This window comes from Bombina bombina, chromosome 2, assembly GCF_027579735.1.
Source record: "Bombina bombina isolate aBomBom1 chromosome 2, aBomBom1.pri, whole genome shotgun sequence".
Taxonomy (NCBI): domain Eukaryota; kingdom Metazoa; phylum Chordata; class Amphibia; order Anura; family Bombinatoridae; genus Bombina; species Bombina bombina.
The window spans coordinates 357058492-357082858 of NC_069500.1; the positions used below are offsets into that span (position 1 = coordinate 357058492).

General features: G+C 38.9%; 1 protein-coding gene across 1 annotated transcript in view; it reads left to right on the forward strand.

Annotated features, from left to right (window-relative positions):
- Positions 1–24367, forward strand: part of CFAP251 (cilia and flagella associated protein 251) — a 175866-nt gene that overhangs the window by 51057 nt on the left and 100442 nt on the right. The window contains exons 11-12 of the mRNA XM_053699764.1: positions 10403–10597; positions 11455–11705. Of these exons, the coding sequence (XP_053555739.1) occupies positions 10403–10597; positions 11455–11705 (446 nt within the window). The remainder of the gene's footprint in view (positions 1–10402; positions 10598–11454; positions 11706–24367) is intronic.

Below are 24367 nucleotides of genomic sequence, written 5' to 3' on the forward strand. Positions count from 1 at the left end.
ACAGGTAAGTATTTAGTTTTAAATAGGAATAATTTATTAAAGTATAGTGTAGTGTTAGGTGTAGTTATAACTTAGGTTAGGATTTATTTTACAGGTAAATTTCAGTTTATTTTAGCTAGGTAAGCTATTAAATAGTTAATAACTATTTAATAGCTATTGTACCTAGTTAAAATAAATTGAAAGTTGCCTGTAAAATAAAAATAAATCCTAAGATAGCTACAATATAATTATTATTTATATTGTAGCTATATTAGGGTTTATTTTAAAGGTAAGTATTTAGTTTTAAATAGGATTAATTTAGTTAATAATAGAAATATTATTTAGATTTATTTAATTAATATTTAAGTTAGGGTTAGGGTTAGACTTAGGTTTAGGGGTTAATAATTTTATTACAGTGGCGGCGGTGTAGTGGGGGGCAGGATAGGGGTTAATAAATTTATTATAGGTGACGACGGTGTAGGGGGGGCAGGATAGGGGTTAATAGGTTTAATATAGGTTGCGGCGGGTTCAGGGAGCGGCGGTTTAGGGGTTAAACTATTTATTTAGTTGCGGTGAGGTGCGGGATCAGCAGGATAGGGGTTAATAATTTTATTATAGAGGGCGACGGTATAGGGGGGGCAGGATAGGGGTTACTAGGTATACTGTTAGGTGGCAGCGGTGTCCGGGAGCGGCGGTTTAGGGGTTAATACATTTATCAGAGTTGCGGCAGGGTCTAGGAGCGGCGGTTTAGGGGTTAATACATTTATAAGAGTTGCGGCAGGGTCTAGGAGTGGCGGTTTAGGGGTTAGTAACTTTAATGAGTTGCGGGAGGCTCCGGGGGCGCCGGTATAGGGATAGAACAGTGTAGTTTAGTGTGAGTGCTTAGTGACAGGCTAGCAATAAAGCTGGGAAAAAGCCGAAGAGCAGTGAGATCGGATGAGTGATAACTCTCACAGTCCGCTGCTCATCGCCCCGCGGCTTTTTGACAGCTTTATTTGATAACTTAGGCGAACGTATTCAAGGTCCGCGGCGGCGAAGGTAGGCGAGCTTAGGCGGGCGTATTGGGCCGGCGAAGGCAGAAAAGTAGACGGCTTGATAACTACTCCCCGAAGGCTCAGAGCCGTCGCTAGCACTCTCCCACCTTGAAGGAGATCTGGGGGCTCCCACCCGCTCCTACCCCGATCGGACCTGCATAGTGACAGGCATCGCCGTGGCATCATGTTTTGTGTGGTGACGTCATGCGCAATGACGTGATGACTTCACTGCGCAACTTTATTACAAATTTACAATACAAAGTATAGGGAAAGGGAGCATGCTGCTTAGGCGCTTGTATCTCAGGCATCTAAGCAGTTACAGACCCCCAAGACCCACCGTTGGAAAGGTAATCGCATAACCTTTCCAACTTTGTAAGTCTTGGGGATCTGAAAAAAAAATACAAAAGTAAAAAAAAAAATGTTCAAAAAATAATTTTTTAAAAAAAAGCTTAAATCACCTTAGCACACAGGTGGGAAAGTGCTTAGCACTCAAAGGGTTAATACAGAACTCAATAAAAATGGTATCAATGCCACTATTGTCTATCCCGCTAAATTTAAAATTACAATAAAAGGTGAAGCCAAATTCTTTGATAATGTAATTGCAGCCAAAGAATGTATTCATTCTAGAGGAATCAAAATCTTATCAGATTAAATATGCAAAGTAGAGCTATACAATTTCTTAATTTTTATATACAGTTTTTATAACTAGGTTTATATGTAAATAATAATTCTTTTGTTATCCCCCTTTCTTTCTTTTTTTTATTTCTTTCCCTTTCTTCCTTTCTCTCTCCTTCCCACACCCCCTCCAGGACTTCTCTCTCCTATATAACATGGCCCATTATAGATAGTCTTAAAATGATTTCATGGAACGTTGGAGGCATAACCTCTCCTATTAAGAGGAAAACTATTTTAAAGCATAGCCTTCATACAGAAGAAACATTTCTCTAAAGACGAATCTGAGAAACTAAAAGCTGGTTGGGTGGGTGAAATATTTTATACACCTTTCAAAAAAAGGGCAAAGGGTGTAGCAATTTTGATAAAAACAATCATTAAAAATAAATGTAATTTCACAAGAAATAGAAAAAGATGGTAGATACATTATTGTATCCCTTAAAATTTTTGATTAAATCTTCACTCTTTGTAATTTATATGGCCCTAACAAGTGGGACCCATCCTTTTGGGATAAAATCCAGAATAGAATAATAACAAATTTTAATAAAAACATTATTATAGGCGGAGACTTCAACATCGCTCCTCTAGATAGTCTAGATAGGATGAGATCTTCGGAAAATAAGAATAAACACATTAAGAACGGCAGGAGAGAAACCAGAATTTACAAAGCAATAATTAACCATTTAAAAGTAAAAGACATTTGGAGACTTACAAATCCTAATGAAAGAGCTTTCACCTGTTTATCCAAAGCGCATAAATCTTACTCACGAATAGATTACTTTCTGATTTCTCACTCCCTTACAAATCTTATCAAGAGAGCAGAAACTAAGGAAATCACAATTTCTGATCATTCCCCAATAACAATAGAACTTACCCTAGAAAGACAACAACAAAAATACTGGATTAAGATTTCCGAACTATCTAGTTAATAATAATAAATTCCAGCAATTCTTAAAAAATAAATGGGATGAATTCCATCATTTCAATATTGATTACTTAGAGAAGATTGAAACTTTTTGGGAAGCTTTGAAGGCTGTAATCAGGTGGGATATAATAGCATGTAGCATAACAATTAAGAAAAAGATGAAACATAGGGCAGATCAATTAGCCAAACATCTAACTAATACATACAATAGGTACTTAATGGAAAGGATATGTAACAACCCAAGAACAATGGCACTGCTCAGGCTTTTTCTCTATAAATAACAAATGTGAGGAGGTATATAGTACTGAGTCCCCCAATAGTTAAAGAGAAAATGGTGCTAGTGCACCAATAAGTAATATTAACACAAAAGAGGAGAAACACGTAAGAAATATTGTGCCTATCCTCTCAAAGTATGCACATACAGCACTCTGGGCCCTGACTATAGGGCAATGAAATTCCAAAACAGGATTTATAAAATATAACTTTTATTAATAACTGATTAAAAAACAAAAAAATGGTACATAGATAAGGGATAATAATATAAGCTTGTCAGGCCTCTAAATAATATGAATGATATCCCTCAAATTGGTAATGACGTGACTCTCTAAGAATTAAGTAAATCACCCAATCTGGGTATCTGCATGGACCATTGTAGTGTGATAAATAAGTATATGCTCACAGTGTGCCACTCAAAGTCTCTATACTCAAAATATCGCCCACTTATATAAAAAATGGTCACTGACCGTGAGGAACTCAACGATAATAAAGTCAATGTATTGATCCAAGGCGTAATGTATATACCTACATCTAATATCATATGGATTTTTACACAGGGTGAAAGGTTTATTATTAAAGGTTCCAAAAATAACCTATGTGTTAGATAGCAAGACTGTTTAATCAATAATAATGCATTCCTATTTGTGAAGCTCCTGGTGACAGCCTGAACTCAGTCAAAGTTAATCGTAGGGAATCAATGTTAGGTTATTCTGACCTGATTTTATTTATTCAGTAGTGAATGGCATAAAATTGGTAGTGTTTACTGTCACTTATCATAACAAAAGATCATAAGTTAACTCTAGGGCTGTATTCAATAACCGTTATAGTTCCGTTCCCACAACTATACATGGATCTATTTGGTTACTGATGCGCAAAGGTAACTTTTAGGACACTTATCATTGTTGGCATCCTTTAACGTTAAATCCATGTGTAGTTCTCTGTTGCTACATCAGGCTTAGAAATCAGTTGTATTATATTGGAACAATAGTCTTAATATTCTATGTAAATACGTATCATATAAACTGTATAAAGCTATAATGTAATAGTCAGTGACTTAGTTACTGCAAAGGGATGTAAGATGTATCTGTTCTCTGTATAGACCCCCGCTCCTTCTTCTAATAAAATCCCTGCTACTGTTGTATAAAAAGTATCAATACCTCCTGATCAGAGGTTGAATAGTTAAATGGATTCAAAATGGTACAGCGTACTAGTAAACATCAACAGTAATACAATATGGTCATCAGAGTCTCTCAGTGAGATTATGTACAGCTTGAGTTACGTCCTAATACAATGTAACAGTTATCGATGTATTAGTAGCAGAAGGATACATAATCAATCCGCTCATTATATTAGCACCCCTTATAATGTATGGAGTTATCAAAGATACCTGACCCTGAGGTTGCTCAGTCAGATAGATTCAAGGCAATGCAGCGTGTATATATATATATATATATATATATATATATATATATATATATATATATATATATATAAATATATATCTAAGTGATAGTATATTTATGTTAAGGCCATTACAGTTTACAAACCCCGCTTGCTATGAACCTCCTGCCAAAGGAGCAACTAGTTAAGGATTAAATAATAGGGTGACCGTTGCTAATAATTATACTGTGGTCTGTATAGAGTGACTCATAACAGTATCTAAGTCTGGCACAACCCAGACTGTATAGCAACATTAACTATAGTGGCATGTAAGAGAGCAACAAAGGTAAGCCAGAATCTGGCAGTTAAAATAACATGAGCGTCAGGGGAGAGCTGTTTACGCTCGTGTTATTTTAACTGCCAGACGTAACTCAAGCTGTACATAATCTCACTGAGAGACTCTGATGACCATATTGTATTACTGTTGATGTTTACTAGTACGCTGTACCATTTTGAATCCATTTAACTATTCAACCTCTGATCAGAAGATATTGACACTTTTTATACAACAGTAGCAGGGATTTTATTAGAAGAAGGAGAGGGGGTCTATACAGAGAACAGATACATCTTACATCCCTTTGCCGTAACTAAATCACTGACTATTACATTATAGCTTTATACAGTTTATATGATACGTATTTACATAGAATATTCAGACTATTGTTGCGATATAATACAACTGATTTCTAAGTCGATGTAGCAACAAAGAACTACACATGGATTTAACGTTAAAGGATGCCAACAATGATAAGTGTCCTAAACGTTACATTTGCGCATCAGTAACCACATAGATCCATGTATAGTTGTGGGAATTGTTGTATTCAGAATAGACATGGAACTATAACGGTCATTGAATACAGCCCTCTAGTAAAAATCCGACCTAGAGTTAACTTATGATCTTTTAATGATAAGTGACAGTAAACACTACCAATTTTATGCCATTCACTACTGAACAAATAAAATCAAGTCAGAATAACTAAACATTGATTCCCTACGATTAACTTTCACTGAGTTCAGGCTGTCACCAGGAGCATCACGAATAGGAATGCATTATTACTGATGAAACAGTCTTGCTATATAACACATAGGTTATTTTTGGAACCTTTAATAATAAACCTTTCACCCTGTGTATAAATCCATATAATATTAGATGTAGGTATATACATTACGATTTGGATCAATACATTGACTTTATTATCGTTGGGTTCCTATTACCTAGTGTGAAAATAGCAGCCTCACAGTCAGTGACCATTTTTTATATAATTGGGCGATATTTTGAGTATAGAGACTTTGAGTGAGCATATACTTATTTATCACACTACAGTGGTCCATGCAGATACCCAGATTGGGTGATTAATTTAATTCTTATTGAGCCACGTCATTACCAATTTGAGGGATATCATTCATATTATTTAGAGGCCTGACAAGCTTATTATCCCTTATTATCCCTCTATTTTTCTACTATACATCGATAGTGTTAACCAGTATCTGTGACAATTTTTTTGTTTTTTAATCAGTTATTAATAAAAGTTATATTTTATAAATCCTGTTTTGGAATTTCATTGCCCTATAGTCAGGGTCCAGAGTACTGTATGTGCATACTTTGAGAGGATAGGCACAATTTTTCTTACGTGTTTCTCCTCTTTTGTGTTAATATTACTTAATGGAAAGGAACCTTACTAATTGGCATAGATACATCCATACAAAAGAAGAACAAGACACCTTTTTATTAGAACAAACACAAAGAAATGAAATAGGAGCCAAAAGCTTCTTTTATAGATATGGTAATAAATCCGGAAAACTTTTGGCTAATCTTGTTAAAAATCAAAAATATAACAATCATATACAGGTGGCCCTCATTTTACGACGGTTAAATTTGCGCCGTTTCAGAATAATGCCCTTTTTTTGCTATTGAAAAGCATTGACTGCTATTGAAAGCATTGGCACATGCATACATTAAAATAGCCAGTAGGTGGAGCTGTCCGCTTGTGTTGCAGCAAACACATGCAAAGAAAAGCAAGCCAGACATGATCAATGGATCAGCTTTCAAAGGAACAAGATCTAGCAGCCACTTCCCTTAGCTGCAGACTCAATGCAGAGAACTGTTTGCAGAAAAAGGCAAGTAAAAAACGTTTTTGTTCATTAAACTTAGTTTGATGATGATACAGTCTGTTGTGTGATTAAACACAGGCAGGCTAATCAGTGTATAACCAGACCTGAGCAATGGAGCCGTTTTTAAAGGAACAAGATCTAGCAGCCACTTCCCTTAGCTGCAGAAAAATGCAAGTAAAAAAACGTTTTTCTACATTAAACTTAGTTTGATGATGATGATACAGTCTGTTGTGTGATTATTTTGTTTTTGTTCATTAAACTTAGATTGATGATGATACAGTCTGTGTTTGTCTGATAATTTTATTAGGTGCGGTTTAGCAAATGTTTTTGTTTATTAAACTTAGTTTGATGATGATACAATCTATTTTATTAGGTTTATAATGCTGTTTCACATTTAAAGTCTTCATTTCAAAGCTTTAAAAATAATGTATTAGGTGTTACTTATGACAATTTTGAGAGGAGCCTGGAACCTAACTCCCTCACTTCCCATTGACTTACATTATAAACTGGGTTTCAATTTACAACGGTTTCGATTTACAACCATTCCTTCTGGAACCTAACCCCGGGGTAAACTGAGGGCTACCTGTATATACAATTAAAGTGGGAGGGAAAACAATATCTACCACTGAAGTATTATCAAAAAATTTATAGTAAAATGGAGATACATGAAAAAATCCTTTTGGGATAGTCTCCAAATTCCACCTATCTCTTAAGATCAACTGGAAATGATGGAAGCACCCATACTAATGGAAGAGGTAGAATTAGTAATTAAAAAATCATCGAACAATAATGCTGCAGGTCCTGATAACCTACCCTATGAATTTTACAACATCTTTAAAGCTCTATAGGCCCAACATTACTTAATTTATATAATAATTATTTGATTAAAGGAAACAAACCTTTCCAAATTATTCTTAAAATCATATACGTCCCTTATCTTAAAACCAGATAAAAATCCAGAAGACATGGGTGCCTACAGGCCGATAGCCTTATTGAACATAAAATCCTGGCATCTATAATAGCTAATAGGATGCAAAATGTATTCAATGGTATTATTCATAGGAATGAATCAGGCTTCATAAAGGGTAGATCATCTATATCAAATCTACAGAAATTTTTTGTTTTACTGTCCCTCTTATAGTCGATCCTATAATTCTTTCTTTATATGCCGAAAAGGCTTTTGATTCTATAACATATGATCATCTATTCACAACCCTACATAAATTTGGTTTTTAGGGCAAAATTCTGGGCTTATTAAAGTCATGTTACAATTTCCCTACCTCTTCCTTGATAGTTAACTCATCAATTTCAAATTCATTTATACTATACAGAGGGACAAGACAGGGATGCCCCCTGTCGCCACTTTTATTCAATCTGGCAATAGAGCCTTTAGCAATTATATTGAGAGCTAGCATTGAAGGAATCAAGATCCTGGGTAAGGAAATATTGATATCTCTATATGCAGACGATCTCTTATTATGTATGAATAGAGCAGATAAATACATACCAATAGTCAGACCTAATTACAAATTTTGGCTCCTTCTGGATTTAAAATAAACATACTGAAATCTGAAATACTCTGGCTATCTAGGGAACACTCTATAATAAATCATCCTTTTCGAGAAGTAAAAACCTATTTCAAATATCTAGGAATCAAGATATCCCTCTCACCAAAACTCTGGTATGAATTAAATTTTAAGGAAAAATTGAGTGATGTGATAGTAAGCCTACAAAGATGGCTCACATTACCATTATCATTAATGGGCAAAGTTAATATAGTTAAAATTTTATTTCCTAAAATGTCCTATCTAATGCAGACTATACCTATCCCCTTGCACAAATCGGACATATCTGTATTAAATAAAAACCTAACCAAATTTATTTGGCAGGGGAAAAGATCAGTATTAAGTCTTGAAAAGCTTCAAATGCCTAGGGACATGGGGGGAATGAATTTACCAAATTTTGAAATATATAACAAAGCAGCCTTAGCAAAATACGTGTTAGACTGGTTGACCCAGGGAAATTATTATAAAGACTTAGAGACTGAGCAAGAAATAGCCTCCCCATTCTCATTAGCCGCCTTAGCCTAAATACAAATGAAAAATGTACCTATAATATATAAAAAGATGTCCGTTATAAAGGAACCTATAAAAGCTTAGCAAGACCTATGTCGACTAATTAATTCAAATTTTAATATCTCAGAATACTATCCCATACAAGGTAACCATGATTTCATAGCCGGTTTTACAACGCAACCATTTCCAGAATGGGCAAGACTAGGACTTGTAAATTTCTCACAACTAGTTAAAAAAAAAATCAACAACTCATATAAAACTTTTCAAGAACTTAAACAAGAATTTAATACCCCTAATAATTATTTATTTGCTTATTACCAAGTAAAAAGCTATACAACAAGATTAATTCAACAATATAATTATAATTGGGACTCTGAGTTTATGTGTAAAGCTTTTTCACTATTTAGAAATAAAATCTTCTCAAAATCCTCTCTCTCTATATATATATATAAATTTATAATGCACAATAAGAGTGAGAGAATAATCATGAAAAGCCGCAATAAATGGGAAAGACTCAAAAAGGCTTCCTTGGCAGCTTACCATCAAGAGGCGCAAGTTAAATTTATTCATAGGACCTACTTAACACCTGAAAGGTTATCAGAGTTTGCTGGAACTAGATAGACTAAATGTAGCAAATGCAGCCCAAGGAATGCAGACATCTTACATTGCTTCTAGTATTGCTACAAAATTAAAGAAATTCTGGCAAATTTTTTTGAAATGGTTGAGTACAATACTACAGACAAAAATCGATTTGGAACCTCTAGAGGTATTTTTTTTATTACACGGGTCCAAATTTAAAGAAAATACAATATTTTTAAACTTGACAATACTTACAGGGAGACAATTATACTTAGGATGTGGAAATCCCGAAAAGCCCCCATGTTAATGGATTTAATATCTGAACTTCGTAATCAGACCATATTAGAGCAAATAGACACCTTATTTCTTACAGAAAATGGTCTAAAAAATGTATACAGAAATGGGAGCGATTTATACTGACACAAGAAATAGAATTTCAAAAACAAATCCTACACCCTTTTGCACACTCGGTACTCCTGCTGGAGTATAGACTCAGAAGACAATGGACATGTTTGGATGATTAGCCTGGAGGGGATTGTGTGGGGACGAGAGGGAATGAACACAATCTTGTCCCTTTTTCCCCTTTTTCTATTTTTTTTTCCTTTTTTTTATTTCCTTCTTTGTTTATTATGTTTTGTTATGGTTTTTATTTATGATTAATCTCTACAAACATAGATGTATTATCTATAGTTTAACCTTTGAAAGTATTCTTTGTAAAAACTTAAGAAATAATAGAAAAATATAAAACATCAACAGGATGTCGAAGGGGAAAAAGAGTTACTTAATTATTTAGTTATTTTTGATTATTTAATGATGCCTTATTAATATATATTTTTTTATTTCTGTGGTCCGATATTTATCTCATGTCATCTCTCGTTTTCTTTCTTTTTTCTTTTTTTGTGTTCTTCTTTCTCCTGCTCTGTTTGGATTACCCTGAATGGTATTTTAAAGAAAACTTAATTTTCATGTAATTACTGTTGGTTATAAATAGTAAATATATATAAAAATAAAAAAAATAATGTGGTGGTCAAATCTTCCTTTTATGAACAGAAGGAAGTAAATATATCAATGTTAATAAATTTACATTTAAGTTTGTTTACATATCCATAATTTATCTAGAGTTTTAGAGTTCATCAGGTTTGTAAGCTCCTCACATATTCCAATTATTTCACACCTGCTTTCTTTAATCTGAGGTCCTGCTATTTTAATATATATCTGGACATTATATTCATGCCAATCCAAGCAAATGGATATCTTTTGAAATTCTAAGCACCCAATAATTAACTACACATCATGTTTTTCATTTTCAGATATTTTGTAACGGGTGATGTGAGGGGTCATGTAAAATTCTATGATCAAAGACTGCAGCTTGTAAACTGGTACAGCCATTTTAACCTGGACTCAATCCGTTCAATCTCGTTCTCAACTTGTCCTCCAACATTAGCTAGTGATAAGACAAAATACCCTCAAGACTGTTCCATAAGAGGTGATCAGTTTGCTATCAGGTGAGACCTAAAGACCGTATGATGTATTTTTATTCTTTAATGAACAATGTCTTTACTAGTCCTTCCTGCTTTAACTGCTCATACACTGTTTAATATTTTACCTTGATTTAAAGGGCCACTAAACCCAAAATCTTTCTTTCATGATTCAGATAGAGAATATAAATTTCAACAACATTACAATTTACTTCCATAATTTATTTTGCTTCATTTGTTAAATATCCTTATTTGAAGAAAAAGCAATGCACATGGTGAGCCAATCACATGATGCTTCTATGTGCAGCAACCAATCAGCAGCTAGTGAGCATATCTAGATATGCTTTTCATCAAAGAATATCAAGATAATAAAACAAATTAGATAATATAAGTAAATTAGAAAGATGTTTAAAATGGCATTCTCTTTCTAAATCATAAAAGAAAAAATGTGGGTGGCATGTCCCTTTAATACAGGCAGTAAAATATATGTCTAAGGTTTTTATGAGCTGATAATCCATCCATTGAATCATCCACAACCATTTTCCATTTCATTATTATTAATTTTTTAAGTACAAGATCTTGAATTTTGAAAGTCCAAAAATGCTTTAAGAAATTTCCTAAAACATAGTTTCTGATTGAATAGCAGTGTTGAATTGTTCCCATGCAAGGTATATGGGGTGTTTATTTGGTAATGCATTGGAAAAGCTTCAGAATAAAATGGGTATGGCAGAAATTACCAATAAATAGATATGGGCTCAAATTTGATAACCTGCCAACTAACCATCGGTAGGAAATGTTCTACTTATAGGTTTGATTTTTTCATAAAAAATATCTGTCTCTGTGTAACAAATTAGTAAAACCAGATCTGTTTTTTTCTGTCCCAGCAATTTCATAGTATCCACATCAAATGCTGTAGTGCTACAAGTGTATGCAGATGGTACAAGGCTAAAAAAATGTTTACAGGATTCCAGTGAAGCTGTCCACGCCCTGGCCTGTCATCCTTGCAAGACTCAAATTGCTATTGGAAATTATAATGGAGTCCTCAAAATCTGGGACTACAAGAACCAAAGTCATGTAATCAGTAGAATTTTTGGGAACGGAAAACGTTTACAGTGTATTTCATTTGATCCTAAAGGTGATTATATCTATGAACAATAATGTTGCAATCTGTAACCCCATATTACATGCTTAGGTGTTGTATCATCAATTAAAGGGACACTCAAGTCAAAATGAAACTTTCATGATTCAGATAGAGCAGCCAACTTTCCAATTTACTTCCATTAACAAAATGTGCACAATCTTGATATATTTACACTTTTTGAGTTACCAGCTCCTACTGAGCATGTGCAAGAATTCACAGAATATACGTATATGCATTTGTGATTGGCTGGTGGCTGTCACATGATGTAGTGGAAGTGGAAATAGACATAACTTTGAAAATTTTCTGAAAAAAATCTACTTATAATTTAGTATTTATTTATCAAGCTCCGTACGGAGCTTGAGTCCCCCCAGAAGTTATAAAGTCCGCTGCTCCATAACTTGTCCACCTGCTCTTAGGCGGCGGACAGAAATCAACCTGATCAAATACGATTGGGTTGATTGACACCCCCTGCTAGGCCGCGAATCTGCAGGGGGCGGCATTGCACCAGCGTATTCTGTTGCCATTTAGCGATGTGCAGCGGACATGATATGCTACTTCGTATCATATCTGCTTGCACATTGGTAAATATACCCCCAAGTGCTTTTGCATTGTCTTTTTATCATGCATTTGTTGATTATGCAAATCTACTGTATTTACTGGTCCTTTAATTAGCAAACATATTGTAGGTTTAGTTGATACATCTATAAAACATCAAGCAAATATGATTTTCTTGCCAGCACGCTAGGGGATTTTCTGACAGAAATCTGCTGAAGTTTGTTAGAAGCATTCAACATTTTGAGAAAAACCGACCTGATTAAATCATGTTTGGGAAGAAAACACTTTTTGATTTGCTTTTCTTTTTCGATCAAGGCATTAAAAATAAACTTTTTTTTCCTTATAGAAACCTGATAAATATTCGCAGAGAAATCTGGAAAAAAATGAGTAGATATAGTTAAATTTAGAAATACATTGTACATTTTGGGCCAGATTACGAGTGGAGCACAAAATATCAGTTACACTTAGGCGATACTTGCGCTCCACTCAGTAATACCAGTGCACGCAAATGTGCGCTGGTATTACAAGTTAGGTGCAATGCGAAAGTAACCTTGCATTCACATTACACTGAAGCTTTGCACTCTTCCATAGGCTCCAATGGGTGCCTCGTTCTCAGCATGAGAACCTAGCACAGCAAAGGGGGTAAGTCGTAAATCGATGGGCAGGCAGCACAGATCAGCACCTTATAAAGTAAAGCATAACATTTATTAAAGTTTAATTTAAAATACAAGACAGCCTGATGCTACCCTGACACGTTTCATGCCACACAGGCTCTTAGTCATTGGGATACTCATCTGGTCAATCTCTCCCTATTAAAAAGGGAAGTGACCAATCAGATATTACAAATTTAAAAACAAAATAATTAAAAAGATATATATATATATATATATGTTTATACACATTGGTACCATTTTAACATTAACATTAATTTCTCCAACATTTGTGTGTCCGGTCCACGGCGTCATCCATAACTTGTGGGAATATTCTCTTCCCCAACAGGAAATGGCAAAGAGCACAGCAAAAGCTGTCCATATAGTCCCTCCTAGGCTCCGCCCACCCCAGTCATTCTCTTTGCCGTTGCACAGGCAACATCTCCACGGAGATGGTGAAGAGTATGTGGTGATTAGTTGTAGTTTTTTATTCTACTATCAAGAGTTTGTTATTTTAAAATAGTGCTGGTATGTACTATTTACTCTGAAATAGAAAAAGATGAAGAGTTCTGTTTGTGAGAGGAATATGATTTTAGCAGCAGTAACTAAAATCGTTTGCTGTTTCCACATAGGACTGTTGAGATGAAATAACTTCAGTTGGGGGAAACAGTTAGCAGACTTTTCTGCTTAAGGTATGACTAGCCATTTTTCTAACAAGACTGTGTAATGCTGGAAGGCTGTCATTCCCCTCATGGGGACCGGTAAGCCATTTTCTTAATCAAATTCAGAATAAAGGGCTTAATGTGGGCTATAAAACTGGTAGACATTTTTATGGGCAAGATCGATTGCTTTATTTGGGCTTTTTATAAAGATTGATGTTGATATTCACACTTATAAAATTTGGGGAACGTTTTTTTAACGTCAGGCACTGGTTTAGACACCTTTTCAGTCAGGAAGGGCCTTCCCTGTAGTAGGCTGAGCCTCATTTCTCTTGTTAAGTGTGTTCAGTCCACGGGTCATCCATTACTTATGGTATATATTCTCCTTCCCAACAGGAAGTTGCAAGAGGATCACCCAAGCAGAGCTGCTATATAGCTCCTCCCCTCACATGTCATACCAAGTCATTCTCTTGCAACCCTCAACAAAGAAGGAGGTCGCGAGAGGAGCTGGAGTTTTTACTTAACTATTCTTCAATCAAAAGTTTGTTATTTTAAATGGCACCGGAGTGTGCTGTTTTTCTATCTCAGGCAGTATTTGGAAGAAGAAACTGCCTGCGTTTTTTTCCTATGATCTTAGCAGGCGTAACTAAGATCCACTGGCTGTTCTCGACATTCTGAGGAGTGGGATAACTTCAGAAACTGGGAATAGCATGCGGGGTCCTCCGCAAATGAGGTATGTGCAGTACTTTATTTTCTGGGAATGGAATTGACTAAGAAAATACTGCTGTTACCGTATGATGTAAGTACAGCCTTAAATGCAGTAGTGGCAACTGGTATCAGGCTGATAAATGTATGCGCAGTCAAGTTATTTTCTAGGGACTAGAATTTGACTGAGAAAATACTGTTAAAACTGAAATAATACTTAAGCCTTATCTGCAGTGGTAGCGACTGGTAGCAGGCTTAGTGATAACTTTGTATGACATTGGAAAATGTTATTTTTTTAATAAAACGTTTACTGGCATGTTATTCGTTTTTGTGAGGTACTTTGGTGATAAATCTCTTTGGGCATGATTTTTTTCCACATGGCTGACATACATTTTCTGCAATGGAAACCGTTATATCAGGGCTCCCACTGTTGTGATAGGAGTGGGAGGGACCTTGTTTTAGCGCCTTGTTACGCAGTTATAATTCTAGCACAGTCTTCCTGCTTCTTCCTCCTTGATCCAGGACGCCTCAAGAGAGCACAGGGGTCTGCAAAATTCATTTTTGAGGGAGGTAATCAGTCACAGCAGATCTGTGACAGTGTGTTTGACTGTGATTAAAAGCGTTAAATCTTAATTGATATCCGTTTTATCCGTTTTGGGTATTGAGGGGTTAATCATCCTTTTGCTAATGGGTGCAATCCTCTGCTAATATTACACTTCTTGTTAAGAATTATGTTTAATTATATCTGTATTTTTTAAAGCGCTGCAGCGTTTTTTATATTGCTTGTAATCTTATTGAAAGTGATTTCCAAGCTTGCTATTTTCATTGCTAAGTCTGTTTAAACATGTCTGATTCAGAGGAAACTGTTTGTTCATCATGTTCAAAAGCCAATGTGGAGCCCAATAGAACGTTGTGTACCAATTGTATTGATATTGCTTTGAATAAAAGTCAATCTGTACCGATAGAGAAACTATCACCAGACAACGAGGGGGAAGTTATGCCGCCTAACTCTCCTCACGTGTCAGTACCTGCGTCTCCCGCTCGGGAGATGCGTAGAATTGAGACGCCTAGTACATCTAGGCCCTTACAAATCACTTTACATGATATGGCTAATGTTATGAAAGAAGTATTATATAATATGCCCGAATTGAGGGGCAAGCGCGATAGCTCTGGGTTAAGGACAGAGCGCGCTGATGACACGAGAGCCATGTCTGATACTGCGTCACAATTTGCAGAACATGAGGACGGTGAGCTTCATTCTGTCGGTGACGGTTCTGATCCGGGGAGACCGGATTCAGAAATTTTAAATTTAAGCTTGAGAACCTCCGTGTGTTACTAGGGGAGGTATTAGCGGCTCTGAATGATTGCGACACGGTGGCAATCCCAGAGAAATTATGTAGGTTGGATAGATACTATGCGGTACCGGTGTGTACTGACTACTTTCCTATACCAAAAAGACTTACAGAAATTATTAGTAAGGAGTGGGATAGACCAGGTGTGCCTTTTTCCCCTCCCCCGATATTCAGAAAAATGTTTCCTATAGACGCCACCACACGAGACTTATGGCAGACGGTCCCTAAGGTGGAGGGAGCAGTTTCTACTTTAGCCAAGCGTACCACTATCCCGGTGGAGGATAGCTGTGCTTTCTCAGATCCAATGGATAAAAAGTTAGAGGGTTATCTTAAGAAAATGTTTGTTCAACAGGGTTTTATTTTGCAGCCTCTTGCATGCATTGCGCCTGTCATGGCTGCAGCGGCATTCTGGTTTGAGTCTCTGGAAGAGGCGATTCGCACAGAGCCATTGGATGAGGCTTTGCGCAAAGTTAGAACCCTTAAGCAAGCTAATGCGTTTGTTTCAGATGCCGTAGTACATCTAACCAAACTTACGGCTAAAAATTCCGGATTCGCCATACAGGCGCGCAGAGCGCTCTGGCTTAAATCCTGGTCAGCGGATGTAACTTCCAAGTCTAAGCTACTTAACATTCCTTTCAAAGGGCAGACCTTATTCGGGCCCGGCTTGAAGGAAATTATTGCTGACATTACGGGAGGTAAGGGCCACGCCCTTCCTCAGGACAGGGCCAAACCAAAGGCCAAACAGTCTAATTTTCGTGCCTTTCGTAACTTCAAGGCAGGAGCAGCATCAACTTCCTCCGCTCCAAAACAGGAAGGAACTACTGCTCGTTACAGACAGGGTTGGAAAGGCAACCAGTCATGGAACAAGGGCAAGCAGGCCAGAAAGCCTACTTCCGCCCCTAAGACAGCATGAAGACAGGGCCCCCTATCCGGAGACGGATTTAGTGGGGGGCAGACTTTCTCTCTTCGCCCAGGCTTGGGCAAGAGATGTGCAGGATCCCTGGGCGTTGAAGATTATATCTCAGGGATACCTTCTGGATTTCAAAACCTCTCCTCCACAAGGGAGGTTCCATCTTTCGAGGTTATCGACAAACCTAGTAAAGAGAGAGGCATTTCTACAATGTGTATAAGACCTCTTAATTATGGGAGTGATCCACTCAGTTCCGCGATCGGAACAGGGACAAGGATTTTACTCAAATCTATTTGTGGTTCCCAAAAAAGAGGGAACCTTCAGACCAATCTTGGACTTAAAGATCTTAAACAAATTCCTAAGGGTACCATCGTTCAAGATGGAAACCATTCGAACCATCCTACCCATGATCCAAGAGGGTCAATATATGACCACAGTGGACTTAAAGGGTGCTTACCTTCACATACCGATTCACAAAGATCATTATCGGTACCTAAGGTTTGCCTTTCTAGACAGGCATTACCAGTTTGTGGCTGTTCCCTTCGGGTTAGCCACGGCCCCGAGAATTTTTACGAAGGTTCTGGGCTCTCTTCTGGCGGTACTAAGACCACGAGGCATAGCGGTGGCTCCGTACCTAGACGACATTCTGATACAAGCGTCAAGTTTTCAGAATGCAAAGTCTCATACAAAGATAGTTCTTGCATTTCTGAGGTCGCATGGGTGGAAAGTGAACGTGGAAAAGAGTTCTCTGTTACCACTCACAAGGGTCCCTTTTCTAGGGACTCTTATAGATTCTGTAGAGATGAAGATTTACCTGACGGAGTCCAGGTTATCAAAGATTATCAATGCTTGCCGTGTCCTTCATTCCATTCCAAGCCCATCAGTAGCTCAGTGCATGGAGGTAATCGGCTTAATGGTCACGGCAATGGACATAGTGCCATTTGCGCGCCTGCATCTCAGACCGCTGCAACTATGCATGCTCAGTCAATGGAACGGGGATTACTCAGATCTGTCCCCTTTGCTAAATCTGGACCAGGAGACCAGAGATTCTCTTCTCTGGTGGTTGTCACCGGTTCATCTGTCCAAAGGAATGACCTTTCGCAGACCAGATTGGACAATTGTAACAACGGATGCCAGCCTTCTAGGCTGGGGAGCAGTCTGTAATTCCCTGAAGGCTCAGGGTTCGTGGACTCAGGAGGAGAAACTCCTTCCAATAAACATTCTAGAATTAAGAGCAATATTCAATGCTCTTCTAGCTTGGCCTCAGTTAGCAAGACTGAGGTTCATCAGATTTCAGTCGGACAATATCACGACTGTGGCTTACATCAATCATCAAGGGGGAACCAGGAGTTCCCTAGCGATGTTGGAAGTCTCGAAGATAATTCGCTGGGCAGAGTCTCACTCTTGCCTCCTGTCAGCGATTTACATCCCAGGCGTGGAGAACTGGGAGGCGGATTTCCTAAGTCGCCAGACTTTTCATCCGGGAGAGTGGGAACTTCACCCGGAGGTATTTGCTCAACTGATTCGTCATTGGGGCAAACCGGATCTGGATCTCATGGCATCTCGCCAGAACGCGAAGCTTCCCTGTTACGGATCCAGGTCCAGGGACCCGGGTGCGGTGCTGGTAGATGCATTAGCAGCCCCTTGGGTTTTCAACATAGCTTATGTGTTTCCACCATTTCCGTTGCTACCTCGACTGATTGCCAGGATCAAACAGGAGAGGGCATCGGTAATTCTGATAGCGCCTGCGTGGCCACGCAGGACCTGGTATGCAGACCTAGTGGACATGTCGTCCTGTCCACCATGGTCTCTTCCTCTGAGGCAGGACCTTCTAATTCAGGGTCCTTTCAACCATACAAACCTAATTTCTCTGAGGCTGACTGCCTGTAAATTGAACGCTTGATTCTATCTAAGCGGGGGTTTTCGGATTCGGTTATTGATACATTAATACAGGCTCGGAAACCTGTGACCAGAAAAATTTACCATAAGATATGGCGTAAATATTTATATTGGTGCGAATCCAAGAGTTACTCATGGAGTAAGGTTAGGATTCCTAGGATATTGGCTTTTCTACAAGAGGGTTTAGAAAAGGGTTTGTCCGCTAGTTCGCTAAAGGGACAGATTTCAGCTCTGTCTATTCTTTTACACAAACGTCTGGCAGAGAATCCAGACGTCCAGGCCTTTTGTCAGGCTTTGGCTAGAATTAAGCCTGTGTTTAAAGCTGTTGCTCCTCCGTGGAGCTTAAACTTGGTTCTTAAAGTTCTTCAGGGTGTTCCGTTTGAACCCCTTCATTCCATTGATATTAAGCTTTTATCTTGGAAAGTTCTGTTTTTGATGGCTATTTCCTCGGCTCGAAGAGTCTCTGAGTTATCTGCCTTACATTGTGATTCTCCTTATCTGATCTTTCATTCAGACAAGGTAGTACTGCGTACTAAACCTGGGTTTTTACCTAAGGTTGTTTCTAACAGGAATATCAATCAAGAGATTGTTGTTCCATCATTATGTCCTAATCCTTCTTCAAAGAAGGAACGTCTTTTGCATAATCTAGACGTGGTCCGTGCTCTTAAGTTCTACTTACAGGCAACTAAAGATTTTAGACAAACTTCTTCTCTGTTTGTCGTTTACTCTGGACAGAGGAGAGGTCAAAAGGCTTCGGCTACCTCTCTCTCTTTTTGGCTTCGTAGCATAATACGTTTAGCCTATGAGACTGCTGGACAGCAGCCTCCTGAAAGAATTACAGCTCATTCCACTAGAGCTGTGGTTTCCACCTGGGCCTTTAAGAATGAGGCCTCTGTTGAACAGATTTGCAAGGCTGCAACTTGGTCTTCACTTCACACTTTTTCCAAATTTTACAAATTTGACACTTTCGCTTCTTCGGAGGCTGGTTTTGGGAGAAAGGTTCTACAGGCAGTGGTTCCTTCTGTTTAATGTTCCTGCCTTGTCCCTCCCATCATCCGTGTACTTAGCTTTGGTATGGGTATCCCATAAGTAATGGATGACCCGTGGACTGAACACACTTAACAAGAGAAAACATAATTTATGCTTACCTAATAAATTTATTTCTCTTGTAGTGTGTTCAGTCCACGGCCCGCCCTGTCTTTTTAAGGCAGGTTCTAAATTTTAAAATTATAACTCCAGTCACCACTGCACCTTATAGTTTCTCCTTTCTCGTCTTGTTTTGGTCGAATGACTGGATATGACATGTGAGGGGAGGAGCTATATAGCAGCTCTGCTTGGGTGATCCTCTTGCAACTTCCTGTTGGGAAGGAGAATATATCCCATAAGTAATGGATGTCCCGTGGACTGAACACACTACAAGAGAAATAAATTTATCAGGTAAGCATAAATTATGTTTTTCGCGCCATTACTGCGCAGTTTCTTTTGAGAGCAGGACATGCAGCTGCATGTGTGTGGGTCTGAAAGTATTTGAAAAGGTTCCTAGAAGGCTTCATTTGGTATCGTATACCCCCTGGGTTTGGTAAAGTCACAGCAAAGGCTGTAGCTGGGACTGTAGAGGGGTTAAAACTTTAACCGGCTCCGGTTTCTTCATTTTAAGGGTTGGGGTGCAATGCTTTGAATGCTTTAAGACACTGTGGTGAAAATTTGGTTAAATTTGAACAATTCCTTCATAGTTTTTCACATATTCAGTAATAAAGTGTGCACTGTTTAAAATTTAAAGAGACAGTATCGGTTTTGTTTAAAAACGGTTTTTGTACTTTATTGACAAGTTTAAGCCTGTTTAACATGTCTGTGCCTTCAGATAAGCTATGTTCTGTATGTATGGAAGCCAATGTGTCTCCCTCTTCAAAATTGTGTGATAATTGTGCCATAGCGTCCAAACAAAGTAAGGACAGTACTGCCACAGATAGTAAAGTTGCCCAAGATGATTTATCAGATGAAGGGAGTAGACATAGTTCTACATCTTCTCCTTCTGTGTCTACACCAGTTTTGCCCACGCAGGAGGCCCCTAGTACTTCTAGCGCGCCAATGCTTATTACTATGCAACAATTGACGGCAGTAATGGATAACTCCATAGCAAATATTTTATCCAAAATGCCTGCAAATCAGAGAAAGCGCGATTGCTCTGTTTTAAAGACTGTAGAGCAGGAGGGCGCTGATGATAATTGCTCTGTCATACCCTCACACCAATCTGAAGGGGCCGTGAGGGAGGTTTTGTCAAATGGGGAAATTTCAGATTCAGGTAGAATTTATCAACAGGCAGAACCTGATGTTGTGACATTTAAATTTAAATTAGAGCATCTCCGCGCACTGCTTAAGGAGGTGCTATTTACTCTGGATGATTGTGACAACCTGGTCATTCCAGAAAAATTGTGCAAGATGGACAAGTTCCTAGAGGTTCCGGTGCACCCCGAAGCCTTTCCTATACCCAAGCGGGTGGCGGACATAGTGAATAAGGAGTGGGAGAAGCCCGGCATACCTTTTGTTCCCCCTCCTATATTTAAGAAATTATTTCCTATGGTCGACCCCAGAAAGGACTTATGGCAGACAGTCCCTAAGGTCGAGGGGGCAGTTTCTACACTAGCCAAGCGCACTACTATTCCTATCGATGATAATTGTGCTTTCAAAGATCATATGGATAAAAAATTGGAGGGTTTGGTTATAAAGATTTTTGTACAGCAAGGTTACCTCCTGCAACCTATTTCGTGCATTATTCCTGTCACTACAGCAGCGTGGTTCTGGTTCGAAGAACTAGAAAAGTCGCTCAGTAGAGAGACTCCGTATGAGGAGGTTATGGACAGGGTTCACGCACTTAAGTTAGCTAATTCCTTTATTTTAGATGCCGCTTTGCAGTTAGCTAGATTAGCGGCGAAAAATTCTGGGTTTGCAATTGTGGTGCGCAGAGCGCTCTGGCTAAAGTCTTGGTCAGCGGATGTATCTTCCAAGACAAAATTGCTCAATATCCCTTTCAAGGGTAAAACTCTTTTTGGGCCAGAATTGAAAGAGATTATCTCAGACATCACTGGGGGTAAGGGCCACGCCCTCCCACAAGATAGGCCTTTCAAGGCCAAGAATAAGTCTAATTTTCGTTCCTTTCGCAATTTCAGGAATGGACCGGCCTCCAACTCTGCAGCCTCTAGACAAGAGGGTAATGCTTCGCAAACCAAACCAGCTTGGAAACCGATGCAAGGCTGGAACAAGGGTAAGCAGGCCAAGAAACCTGCTGCTGCTAACAAGACAGCATGAAGGAGTAGCCCCCGATCCGGGACCGGATCTAGTAGGGGGCAGACTCTCTCTCTTCGCTCAGGCTTGGGCAAGAGATGTTCAGGATCCCTGGGCACTAGAAATAGTTTCTCAGGGTTATCTTCTGGAATTCAAGGAACTACCCCCAAGGGGAAGGTTCCACATGTCTCACTTATCCTCAAACCAAATAAAGAGACAGGCATTCTTACATTGTGTAGAAGACCTGTTAAAAATGTGAGTGATACACCCAGTTCCAACCATGGAACAAGGAATGGGGTTTTACTCAAATCTGTTTGTGGTTCCCAAAAAAGAGGGAACTTTCAGACCAATTCTGGATTTAAAGTTCCTAAACAAATTTCTCAGAGTGCCATCGTTCAAAATGGACACCATTCGAACGATTTTACCTGCAATCCAGGAGGGTCAATTTATGACTACCGTGGATCTAAAGGATGCGTATCTACATATTCCTATCCACAAAGATCATCATCAGTTCCTAAGGTTCGCCTTTCTGGACAAACATTACCAGTTTGTGGCTCTCCCATTTGGGCTAGCCACTGCTCCAAGGATTTTCACAAAGGTACTCAGGTCCCTTCTAGCGGTTCTAAGACCAAGGGGCATTGCAGTGGCACCTTACTTGGACGACATTCTGATACAAGCGTCGTCTCTTTCAAAGGCAAAGGCTCACACAGACATCGTTCTGGCCTTTCTCAGATCTCACGGATGGAAAGTGAACATAGAAAAAAAGTTCCCTGTCTCCGTCGACAAGAGTTCCTTTCTTGGGGACAATAATAGATTATTTAGAAATGAAGATTTTCCTGACAGATGTCAGAAAGTCGAAACTTCTAAACGCTTGTCAAGTTCTTCACTCTGTTCCACGACCTTACATAGCTCAGTGCATGGAAGTAGTAGGGTTGATGGTTGCAGCAATGGACATAGTTCCTTTTGCGCGAATTCATCTAAGACCATTACAACTGGGCATGCTGAAACAGTGGAATGGGGACTATACAGACTTGTCTCCAGTGATTCAAGTAGATCAGAAGACCAGAGACTCACTCCGTTGGTGGCTAACCCAGGATCACCTGTCCCAGGGAATGAGCTTCCGCAGACCAGAGTGGGTCATCGTCACGACCGACGCCAGTCTAGTGGGCTGGGGCGCGGTCTGGGACTCCCTGAAAGCTCAGGGGCTATGGTCTCGGGAAGAGTCTCTTCTCCCGATAAACATTCTGTAACTGAGAGCGATATTCAATACTCTCAGGGCTTGGTCTCAACTAGCAAAGGCCAGATTCATAAGATTCCAATCAGACAACATGACGACTGTTGCTTACATCAACCATCAGGGGGGAACAAGGAGTTCCCTGGCGATGAGAGAAGTGACCAAAATCATAAAATGGGTGGAGGATCACTCCTGCCACCTATCTGCGATCCACATCCCAGGAGTGGAAAACTGGGAGGCGGATTATCTGAGTCGTCAGACATTCCATCCGGGGGAGTGGGAACTCCACCCGGAGATATTTGCCCAGTTGACTCAATTATGGGGCATTCCAGACATGGATCTGATGGCGTCTCGTCAGAACTTCAAGGTTCCTTGCTACGGGTCCAGATCCAGGGATCCCAAGGCGACTCTAGTGGATGCATTAGTAGCGCCTTGGACCTTCAACCTAGCTTATGTGTTTCCACCGTTTCCTCTCATTCCCAGGCTGGTAGCCAGGATCAAGCAGGAGAGGGCCTCGGTGATCTTGATAGCTCCTGCGTGGCCACGCAGGACTTGGTATGCAGACCTGGTGAATATGTCATCGGCTCCACCATGTAAGCTACCTTTGAGACAGGATCTTCTAGTACAGGGTCCATTCGAACATCCAAATCTAGTTTCCCTCCAGCTAACGGCTTGGAAATTGAACGCTTGATTTTATCTAAGCGTGGGTTTTCGGATTCTGTAATAGATACTCTGGTACAAGCCAGAAAACCTGTAACTAGAAAAATTTACCATAAAATATGGAAAAGATATATCTGTTGGTGTGAATCCAAGGGATTCTCATGGAGTAAGATCAAAATTCCTAAGATCCTTTCCTTTCTCCAAGAAGGTTTGGATAAAGGATTATCAGCGAGTTCTCTAAAGGGACAGATTTCTGCTTTATCTGTCTTGTTACACAAACGACTGGCAGCTGTGCCTGATGTTCAAGCTTTTGTTCAGGCTTTGGTCAGGATCAAGCCTGTTTACAGACCTTTGACTCCTCCCTGGAGTCTGAATTTAGTTCTTTCAGTTCTTCAAGGGGTTCCGTTTAAACCTCTACATTCCATAGATATCAAGATGTTATCTTGGAAAGTTCTGTTTTTGGTTGCTATTTCTTCTGCTAGAAGAGTTTCTGAGTTATCTGCTTTGCAGTGTAATCCGCCCTATCTGGTGTTCCATTCAGATAAGGTTGTTTTGCGTACTAAACCTGGTTTCCTTCCAAAGGTTGTTTCCAACAAGAATATTAACCAGGAAATAGTTGTGCCTTCTTTGTGTCCGAATCCAGTTTCAAAGAAGGAACGTTTGTTACACAATTTAGATGTAGTTCGTGCTTTAAAGTTCTATTTAGAAGCAACAAAGGATTTCAGACAAACGTCTTCTCTGTTTGTCGTT